General features: G+C 34.2%; 1 protein-coding gene across 6 annotated transcripts in view; it reads right to left on the bottom strand.

Annotated features, from left to right (window-relative positions):
• LOC138182436 (uncharacterized) overlaps positions 1-12,204 on the bottom strand; it is a 340,068-nt gene that overhangs the window by 55,254 nt on the left and 272,610 nt on the right. For all 6 annotated transcript variants that reach the window (XM_069118274.1, XM_069118275.1, XM_069118278.1 and 3 more), the window contains one exon: positions 3,084-3,227. In XM_069118274.1, coding sequence (XP_068974375.1) covers positions 3,084-3,168 — 85 coding nt within the window. In that variant the 5' untranslated portion in view covers positions 3,169-3,227. The remainder of the gene's footprint in view (positions 1-3,083; positions 3,228-12,204) is intronic.

Here is a 12,204-nt window from a genome sequence, read left to right as displayed (position 1 = left end):
AGAATATTTTTGTTCTGTAAAATTATGATGTTCTTCGCTTAAATTTACCATTTAAACTGTCTTTTGTTCCCTACTGTATATTAAGTATACAAGGTGGCATTGTTAAATTAAGTAGCTAAGGTTACATAGAATGTCCAACACTGTGAAAAATTCATTGAATTCGCTGCTTTTATTCTTGCTTTTATCTACGGATGAAAACACCGATTATCCGCCGTGTTTCTCCAAAGTGTCCAAAGTGAAATAGTTTCAGTGTTGATAACTAGTATTTACAATTTGTACTTGTCCCTGTTTTATACATCTTTAAAGAATGGTTTAATTAATAGAATCATAAATTTAATATATTCTATTTTGAATGTACTATATTTAACTTAAATTGAATATAATTTCAAACATTTTTGGTAGATAATTAATATAATAATAATATCAGAATCTTCTTATTTAGAAATAAGACGATTGCTATTTAATGCTAAGGGGTAACAGAAACTTAATTGCTTTTCGCCATAAATCACAAGACTAATATTTGTAACTCGGTCACAAAATACCGGTACGATGTTTTATCTTCGATGATGGACGTGATTAATCTTTGGTAGGTCAGTTGTTTGCGCGTAAACGAATTTCACAGATTATTTCCGGCCGACGCGGTGGGCAGTGTCATAAAAAGCGACGAACTGTGATCTCTTCTCGTGTTATGTGTTTTTTTCACTCGATCGATGGAGCACGGTGAACGGTCAAAGCATTTATCGGCCGGCCGAACAGAATCGCTTACGCAGCGATACATGTGACCGGAGTAAATAATCGCGTTCGTCGCGAAAATTCGTCGGACTTTGCGCGTCACCGACAAAAACCGATAGAAGAGTCTATTCAGTGATACGATGGTAAAATTACATTATCACGTCAATTCCATTCTGTTGAAAGATGCAAATGAATTGAGTACCTATCGTTGTACTTATTGTACTTAGTGTTGTTATATATGTATATTGATGGAATATTTAAGAAAAATTATAGATTAGAGGATGATATTCTATTTGTAAAATGATAATTGGGGTGTCAAAGGAAGACACCGATTCTTTAAGATTATTAATATTTGAAGCAAAAGTATTGTTAGCAATCATCGCTACTACGGTTTGTATCACGGCTGTGGTATTTCGTTTATAGAGTATCTGGGCGATTGCATGAAGGGGACACTTCACGTCTAGATGCACTGGCCAACTAGTCGAAACTCTAAACTCAGCATAGAAAATAAACTAAAAATCCACAAAACGATAATAAAACCAATTTGGACGTACGGAATACCACTATGGGGGACAGCAGCAATGAGCCAGATAAATAAACTAGAGTCGCTACAATCGAAGATATCGAGAACAATAGTCAACGTCCTATTTCCAACGTTAGAAACGAGAATCTACGCAAAGACTTAAAAATACCAACGGTCAAAGAAGAAATCGGTAGGTACGCAGAAAAATAGAAGGAAAGAGCGGCAAACATCCAAACCAGCTGGCTGCTGAAGCGAACAAAACTCTTATAGAAAGAAGATTAAAAAAAAAATATCCCACCGAGTTCACTAAAGAAATAAAATAGTCAAACTCGAAGATGGTATCCCGCTGGGGGTAGCCATCCACATGTTATTCAGCAATTAACACTTTACTAACCGTTAGCGGTTCAACAGCTTAGCAGCTCGGGCGCAGATTCTCCCTGGCACCGGCTCTGTTTTGATTTAGACTCACCAATACCATTCTTTTCGTTCATCGCGAACGGAGAGTTTTTCAAATTGGTATAAAGCTGTGGGAACTTACAAAGCAACGCAACTGACGCAACTGAGCAAAGTACCTTAGCACTAAATAACAAATTACTGCTCAAATAATGAGAAAGATTGTCGGCGACAAAAAGCCGATTAATAAGCTATTGGTCGGTAAAATGTTAAGCTAGAAAAATTTACGGGATGTCCAGCTGGACAAATTGTAAAGTACGAATTAAATAATAAAAAAAACTTCACGCCTAGGAGATCATTTGAATTCCTACTACACACAACCGTGTCATAAATTAAGGATTCCAAACGGTTATTTTTCACTATTTTTCTTTTTGTCTACTTTTGTCATAGTCATCTAAGAGGCCACCTTTCATGATTCCTGAGCATCCATATGGGAAAGGATCACGAAGTTTCACGGAGATGCTAATTAGTCTTTGTTTTTATGGACGCACGCTAAACAGCAATGTTGAAGATTCTCGATCAGGAGGATGACTCTTGGAAGAGGTAAACTAGGAAGAAAATTGTAGTTCAGAATCAATGTCAAAAGCCGAGAATGTACTACCGAGCTCACGTAGTTCAGAAAATTCATTAGTCAGTAAAATTCACCAAATAGCTGAGTTTCATTATGCTCCAATTTAGTCCATCTCATTCAAGGGACACACTTAGAATCGCGTCTCTGAATAGGTCGAAATTAGGTGGTCCTTCAGGCGCTAAACGGTATATATTGTGCAATAAGCAAGGTCAAGAGAAATTGCTTAAATTATAGAACGGAGCAAACTTCTAACTCTAACAAGTATTTCGATTCATCAGTGTGATATTAAAAATATAAAAGAAACATGTTGTAGAATCCTTGTTTCGAATGTGGTGTTCAACTACGAACGTTTGGAAGTCTACTGACTCCTAGTTCTAAATTGATAGTCATCGAATTGAAACAATTATTTAGAAAAATACAAAAGATCGATAGTGGATAGCGATAAAAGTTGGATAGTAAGTTAATAGGTAAGAAAACACTTCGGTCACATTGGAAGTGTTCATCAACATCACGTCAATCGAGACAACGATCTACAGTGAGATCCGTTATAACGAGACGTGATAAAGTGCACGCGTACCGAGCGAAAATTCAAAGTCGATTTTCTCGAAAACAAAGCTTCAAACGAAAAATTTGTATTCTATATTTTCGACTTCTTTTTTCGCGTAGAATCACCCCCTTTCCGCTTGTACCACCAGTTACCAATCACCCTGTATAATGAAGATTTCACATATTTCAAGAAAAAATATCTACATCTTTTGTTGTGTATAAATAAGAAGATATTATAAAACACAGTAGAATGTTTACCAGACGGCATGGCAGTGATCATGATGGAGACAATGGCGACGACGCCGAGCGCCGATGCGGTCGGCCGCATTCTCCAGCCGGTCATATCGAGGATCCGCTCGCTCTCAGCCTTCAGGGATCTGCTCCATTTCGTTCATCTTCGTTCTGCGTAAAAATAAATTTTTATAGATTACAATTATTTGACGTTAAAATATTAAAGAATATTATTAGGTCGTCCGAAAAGTTTTTTACGTTTTATAAGGAAATAATGGATGCATAATATTTTCCGTTTTATATTATTTTATCGAATTATTTTGTTCTACCAAAATAAAGATCACAACGTTCGACAGATTAGGTTTCATGTTTGTATAAAGATGCATCGTTGTAAAAGACGCGTCTGTAAAAGAAAGACACTTTTTGGACAACCTAATATTATTATTGTGACGGATTCATATCATTAGTTAATAAATTATTGTACAGAACGTCCAGAGGTTCGACCAGTAAATTCATCGATTATTCATTAAATTTCATAAAAAATATGCTTTGAAAATATAAAGTACTTTCTATTGATATTTTTATTCCTCGTTTGAAATCGTACCCTCATCTTAATTACGAAGAGTTAGTCTCTCCTTACATGGACCAGAATGTTAATAAAATTCCACTGTCAAGGCATGTCTCAGCCAACGTTTAATTAAGAGAAACTTTCTCAAATGGAGATTTTTAAACTTTCTATCGAATGGGAACCGAGGCAATGTAGTGTATTTTCAAACAATTGACATTTGTTGTTGAATTCCGATCCTTCATAGTACTCAGAAAGTACTTCTAAAATGTTAACTAGATTTATTATACGTTAGATTTATTATACGTTAAATAAATTTCATAATGTATGGATAATAAATTAAACGATTTTTAATATTTTATCGTACTCTATAATTCTTATCATTTTTTAGGATTTTGTGATATATCATGAAACCTTTTTTTTATTCTGCATCAAGTTATATTTTCAACCATGATATACGCATATATAAATTAAAAATGGTTTTTGAAACGTAGATTGTTATATAATTGTTACATTCAATGCTCTGAAACGTTTACTTTATTCTGTTCTACATCAAATTTCATTTTCAGCTATAATGTGCATCATATTTAAAACGAATGAATCTGAAACTACAATAATACGAATTAGTATTAAAATTTCGCTACACTTCGCATATCACGAAATTCTGTATGTACCATGAAACTCATTTTATATATCTATATCAAATTAAATCAAACTTTACATAAAATTATAATATTCATACATTAGTATTCATTGCAAATGACCGAGGTATCGCATTGATAGTAATAATTCTTATTATTTCACAAAATTTCCTGATGTATATATTACGAAACATTTACTCTATTTGAGATGAACGTCCACCGTAAAAGCCACGTTTATAACCCATCACGTCACTTCAACATGCACTAACAGAACCGAAAATTCAAAAACCATTCGATATCTCCTATATCACACTAATATCTCAACGATTAAATCCAGCTACTCTACAAATTCGGATGAGTAGTGGTACATGTCCTAGCCAGATAAATTTCACCTATCATTTTCATCGATGTATCAAAATTACGGTCTACCATTCGGTGTCGACTTGTTAGCGAATTTGAACGCGTGTGTTTCGATGGAAAATTTGCGGGAGGACGCGATAGTTGCGACCAGAATAGGTGACATTGACAAGAAAATCGTATATATCTCGAAAATTTCAACTGTACGGAATCCCACGGGATTTTATGAACGGCGCTATCTACGCAATAATGTTTGAACCGCCAGCTAATGCGCTGTGCGTACACTTGTAACGTTATTAACATGATGAGTGTGCCACATAAATTCCAAATACATGGGAAAGATCTTTGTACAGTACTTTTCAAAAATATGTAGCCCATTCACTACCAACCACGAGATATCTCGTAGTAAGCATATGTATTGATATACGACAAAACTTCCGATTATGACGTATCTCGTAATTTGCGCTACAAGTTTATAGTACTTGACGATGGTATTCCATTGGAGGTAGCCATTCATATGTTATTTAGCAATTAAGTAAGAAAAATTTACCAAATGTCCAGCTGGACAAATTGTAAAGTACAAATTAAATAATAAGAAAAAAGGAAAAGAACAAGTTTAGATCGATTGCAATTGGTTACGGAATAAATTTTAGTTAGAAATTATTAGAAAGGATGAACGAAAATTTTATATAATAATATTTTATGAATAATAATATTTATATAATAATATATTGTGTGAAATTCCATGTTTTCTTTAAAATAAAATCTTGGCGCCCAGGGCAAAACGCTCTAAATTTGCCTGGCAATGAATGGAAAATTGTATGTGTGACACGAAAACTTTCGAAATTCCATTAGCACTTCAATGAGACATGATTGTAGTGATTATATTGATAAAGTCCAAAATCGAAGAATGTAATATTCAGAGATTCACGAAAGAACTTGAATACTTGTAAAACTTGTTATGAATATATTACGTACGTTATACAAAATATAATGAAACTTCATTAGCGCTGTAGTGAGACACGACTATTATGATTCTGCATATTGATCACATTTGAAACCATTTTGAAAACGTATATAGTTCAAAGATACTTATCGAAAGTATACAAAGAAACCTAAAATATTTAAATAGTCAACTATACGGTAGTACATTCCTCAAGTGTTTTAATATTTTCCGCAATAAAATAATAAATAATTTCGTGAAAGATTAACGACTAATAAAAACGCTGTTCAGAAACATTGAATTCGTAAGAGTTTATGATACTGTCGATCGGGCCCGAAAAGCTGTCTAGGCCCGGAAAAGAAGCAAATTTTTACCCTTCACCCCTATTTTGAGCGGTCAATAGTGAGGCAAAGGAGAGACTACAATCAGATACGAAAAATCAGTCGTTAATAACAGTTGTCTACCAGTTTACGAAAACCGAAGGTCGTGATCTGACCACCGGACACGACATAGCAGTTGATATTTTGGATTATATCCAGAAGGGACAATCCCTTAACACTTTGTCTGCCATGCCAAAATCGCATGTTTCGCTCAGAACGCCACGGGAGTATTTTTATTATTCCAAGCATATAATCGCAAAATAATAATAAATTGATGATGTAAGACAACATTCTTTCCCAATGGGTCGTTTATCTTATTGGTGGTCACGGGTGACCACCGTGGCACCTTGGTAACAATTGATAGCGACATATTATAACAAGGCTTCGTTTGTTTCAACAAGCCATTCGCATTTGTTATTTCGTTATAAGCAAAACGTGCCGAATATATTGTTGAAACGTGTACAAGATATTAGTAAACAGTATTTGCTCATTCAATATATAATAGTAAGGTATGTTCACACTTCTAACTTCAATTATATGATTATAAAGCAGCATTTACGATTACTTTCTAAGGTGTGTTTATAATAATATTCGTAGATTACCCCTCAAAGATATGGATGCAAACACAGTGCACCGTTGAATGCAAGATTTGTTCTCATTTTTTTTTTTATTAATGTTCTAGTAAAAATGTTTAATTGTTCAATGGGGCATTTCTTATTTCAAAGTATTTTCTATTTATCGGTTATATTCAAAATGCCCTAACTGTCAATTTTCATTCAATTTTTACAATTGTATGAAGTTCAAGCACTTCGGTCACCAATGACCACCTTGGTGTCAAAGTGTTAATAGCCACGCATCCAAAAAACCAATACCAAAAGTCCATATTGTGATAAGTTTTCTGGGTTATACCTCCTTTCCTCCTTCAACCCTTTTACGAACCTGCGGCTGTTGTACAAACACGTTAAAAAGCCATAGAAAATATCTTGAATAACATTAAACAGTCGTTAAAGAAACTTTGAAATATACAGAGAAACCTAAAAAAATTCTTCAAAACACCTCTCAGGAAGGAAAATATCAAAGTTCAACAACCACATGCACTCACCAATTAAATTCTTAAACAACTGTCTCGTTCAAAAGCATTTCGGGGGTGAGTTGGCGAACGTTCGTTACTCGAAGAGAGGGCGTAGGGGAAAAGGCAGGACCGGAAGTGAGGGGACCGCGCGAAAGAGCCGGAAACAGCGTGTGCGGACCGTAGTAAATCGCGTAATCACGTACTCGCGAATATTCGACTTGGCTGAATGCGAGGGAAATTTCATTCGTCTCTGGTCTGGAGAGTGGTTGGTAACATCGACCGTAGACATAATTACACGTCTGATTAAACATTACAATTGCAAGTCAGCCATGAGATTTGTCACGAGCGTCTGTGGCATTGCGGTGTCCCTCGCAGACGTGTCTGTCCTACTCTCTGACTGCTTTCCAAATCGCGCTGTAATTTGAAGAGAAGGTGATCAGACGTGTTGTGGACACGTCCCGCGACATGTACAAATTGATTTACTTAATTTGACCGATCGAGGCAATCAGGCTGAAAGAATCCAGTTAGTTTTCGAAGCTTCGTGTCTTGATTCTAAGAACGTTGATGGAGAATTAATTGTATAAGAGGTTGCCGAAAGTTTAGGCTAACTTCATAACTAAGCTTGGTCGAATACTGGGATGGTTAAGTTTGATGTGTGGAAGGAAGCGTGCATTAATCCATTAAGGGCTAATGTTGCGTTCATGCAACGCTTTGTTCCAACTTTCTTCTCAAACAATTTACATTGTTCAATTCTATTGATGGGTACTAAACAATAAGTATGAGTACCTTAGAAGTCATGTTGACCAGCTCTGTAACTTGAATTGCAGATAAAAATGTCAAGTACAAGAACTATTTTTTAACATTTACATTTGTGTTTACAAAGGAATCAAGCTGTCTTCCTATAATAAATAAATCTATGAAAATAGTTCTTTGTTTTCTAAGATGTCCAATGTTAATTATATACCTGAATAATAAAATTGAAGACTTGATAGAAAAAAGTGGAGTTGACAAGTTTGATCTTTGAAAGGCTCATACATCACAGAATTTTATTGAAGTTTATCGATAGATTTGTTAATATTGTTATTATGTTGTTAAAATCGCTTGCCCATCTTGATCACCAGGTCCAGTTCAGTCGTCAAAAATATTGCTTTTGTTACGTGACTTATTAATCATCAAAGCGTGATGAGTATTCCGACTCTGATGTTATTAGAAAAGTTGAAAAAAGTTTCGCAAGTTTATACGTTTTTCCTCGACGAGAAACCGCTCGAGATTTCGAATTGTTTTAACAAGTTTTTGAGGATGAACACTGAAGGTAGGAGTGGTCGGTTTGTTTTCTCAGCTGCGTCAAAACGGAGGCTGCTTTCTAATTTAAATCGTGAACAGTCCCTGAAAGGCATTCTCTTAAAGTTGTTTGATCTGCTGCTCTTTCAATGGGGACCAAGTTATTTTTCTGCTCTGCGGTCTGGAATACAACTACTCGAATTTCGATCTCGATTGTATACTTAATCCTAAGCGAAAGAAAACAATCTAGATTACTTGTAAAACCATTTCGTTCTTTTCAACACCAAAGTTTTTATTTACAGTTTACAATTTTTTACTTTATTAATTAATATCTATTTAATTTCTAAGTTTAACATTATACTAATATATGTGAGAAAACTTAGATATTTTATATTTAATGTCTCTTTATAATTGTAGATTCTAACATCGTACAATAATATTAATAAGTTAAAATACAAGCACAAATTAAACTTAAATTCGAGTACTTTCTTTAGTGGTACGAATATAAAGTTATAAATGTGCTGTACTATGCATATGCATATACATATAGATATACATATACATATACACATACAATATATACAACGAAGGTAAAAATGAACTAATTTCTACCAATATCTTTTCATAGTAGCCTAAAAACGATATTTTGTGAGTTTTGATGAAAATATGTAGAGTTATCTATAAATTATCATAGCCTTTCTAATATTTAAGAAACTTTAAAGAGTATTCTTTCGGAATGGTTACCAAACGATCTAAAAGTTCATCGTGAAACTACAACCAGCATGATCTGAAAAATTACTTTTTCGCATTGCAACAGATACTTTTATTCCTTGGACGAAACCTTATCAAAGAGCTTCCAGTTTCGCAATTTCCACCGCGAATTTCGCTGCAATTGCTACTTTTCGTGATGTTCACGAGAGCAATACTGCAAACCATCTTTCTCTATTCGCTCTCGCGGGACAAAATATTCGAACTCCATCGAAAGAACTCCAAACTCTGTTTGATACAAATGTACACTGTTCTGTAAGTTTTCCACGGAAACGTATTTATGTAAATTTAAGATGATAATACATATCAGAGATTTTATCTATATATAGTTCTTACAGATTTTTGACAAAGATAGGATCATCAGTGAAATGTTCATTTTCTAATGAACTGTAATGTACTTTTCTTAATGAATCGTTTTCATAATATTATTATCTGTAATGTAATCCACTGTATTTAATAACGAACCTGTTTGCTATTTCAACTTCTGATTGGACTAATATTTGTGAATTTCTCTTTTATCATTTCAAACTCTTGCGAATGGATTAATGGTAATTGAATAATATTTAAATGTAATTACAGCGAATTTCCAATAAACCATCAAAATTCTCCAATTGAACTTCACTTTCCTATAATCCACACGTTACAATAATATATTTAATGAAATACGAAACTTTTTTAAGATATTATTACCAGCATAGAAACATATAATAGAATAATTCTCTCGTTTCATGACCGGACTAAACTTAGAAACTCGCAGAAGGCTAACTTACGTCGCCAAGTTAGTAAATTAAAGCATACCACGAGCATCCATTCCAAGTCAGAGGAACGTGCAAGTATTTTATCACAAAACTGTCCAACACATTCCGCGGCCGTACCTATAGGAATCTTGAAAGAAGTTTCTTTGCATCCTAGTTAAAATCATCGTGAATTGCATCCACGAATCTTAACTGATGTCTTCTCTCAATTATGATCTCCACGGACGTATGTCGAGTTATATGAAACTTGACATTTCTATCGAGGTGTTAGTTAAGATGATTCACCAAGAACTTCTCTGATAGAGTTACCAACATCGACTCGATACTACGGTTAATCGTAATTCCCTGGGGAAGTCGAGGCCAGCTGACTGATGGAAATTATTCAGTTACATGATCACGCTCCAAAGGGTTGTAGTATACATATAGAATACTCGTTATAATTTGAAGATCGGCAAGTTTCGTATTGATGCTAAGATAGAGTATTGGATAGCTGTTGGTATAGAACCATAACCATTTAATTATGCTTTTGACATAGGAGAATGAAGATAAAATATGAAATTAATTACATATTTTTTTCTGCTATAATATAATGGAGTTAGTTATTTTCTTTTATTATATATGACGATAAATAATTAGCTTTGAACTATTTCAATTAGTAAAGGAAGGTGTGGTAATGTGGCCGCTTGTGATTTTCTATATTACAACAAACACGTCATTTGTTGCATCTACTACATTCGTATGTAGAGAAACAGATTTCTATTATATTATTTTCGCTAATGAGAAGCATAAATAATATAACTTGAAAAACATTCCGTTTTTCGTCATCCTGAAAAAGGAATATTTCTTGCAAATTGAGTGAGTTGAAGCGTCGTGTGTTGGAATATATTTGCGAAAGATACGTAGAATCGATATACACAAGTGCGATCACTGAATCTTTGATATTTTCAAAAATATAGTTGAAGTTCCCGAAACTATGTCTCTTGAAATATTATAGTGCTATTTCATTTTTTATTTATATTGTAATCAGTTCATTATAATACAGACATGCCTCGAATAAATTTTTCTCAGAGATCAAGAAAGTTATATTTCTACGATCTAAAAAGAGGAAATGGAAAACAGGTCGTAAGGCGGCGTAACATAGTGAATGCAAAAGTGCGAAGGAAAGAATACGTGTGTGACTTTTGTATATGAACAGAAGAATTCGCTTTATTTATTTACCTTCCATCTCAAAATGTTACTAAAAAATGATCTTTTATGATTTTTGTCAGAGGGCCACATTACTGTCACTTTTGTACAAGTTCCAAAACTGACTTTATTCTTTTTCTTTTACTTTCGCCTTTCATCACAGATAAGTTTATTAATTTACGAACATTTTACGCAAAAATTTGAAGCAGTTTAAATTATGAACCAGATTTTAGTTACAAATATAAGACTCTGAGACTGTTACGACCGTTCGCGGAGAGACGCGATCGCGAGGGAACGCGTCAGCGAGAGACGTAAATTCTCGCTATGATTTTGATAGTCGACGCCGCAAATCAGTCGTTCCCCTGTTTCGATTTGGATAACAGAGGTGGTTCAAATGATTGTAACACTGGATTAACAGGATTAATATAAGCTTCTATTTTTAGCAATATTTAAAATTATAATTAACACGTTACAAATGATTTTACGATGATACAACTAGTTTATTATTATAATTCGACTCGACTTTATAGTATTTCTCGACGTATTAGTTTGACTAAGCGACCTTGATTTTATTTCTCTGAATCTCTCGATGCATTCGGTTTGACTCCTCGTATGACATTCATTGCCCTTCGAGTTTTTCCTTTGTCTTCTCTTAGATATGACCCCCACCACGCTCGGTTCTAGCGAACGTTCGCGCCTATGATCACGTATGCCACCTTGTTTGTGTAGGTAAAATAACAGACCGAAGGCGAATCGATGTTTTTTAGAACTCGCTGCTTGACAACTGTGCGCTTACCGCTACATTGTGTATATCTCGCCGGTCATGTAAGACGATCTGTTTGACATTGTAGTACCAAAGAAGACGGTTAGGAACACGGCGTATATTATACTTCGAGGCATAACAGAGACCATATTACCACTCTTTCCTCTATGTAATTCGAAACTGTTAATATAAAATTCTCTCGTATGTTAAATTATGTAAATAATTAATCCCAATTTGCTCAAGATTGTATTTGTTTCTTGGTTTTATCAAAACTTCATCTTAGCACAAAGATAAGACGAGATTTTGAGATCTTATTTACGTACTGGATAGACAATTTTACTTCAGCCTAGCGGTTTTGAAATAGTATTTGGTTTACAAATTTTATAAACTTTTCAATATTGCACACAATTTATCACTACAAATATTTTTGAGTTACTA

Source organism: Bombus flavifrons, chromosome 8, assembly GCF_040668555.2.
Source record: "Bombus flavifrons isolate JBK064 chromosome 8, iyBomFlav1_principal, whole genome shotgun sequence".
NCBI lineage: Eukaryota > Metazoa > Arthropoda > Insecta > Hymenoptera > Apidae > Bombus > Bombus flavifrons.
The sequence above is the reverse complement of the archived record's forward strand: the minus strand, read 5'-3'. Positions and strand labels throughout refer to the sequence as shown.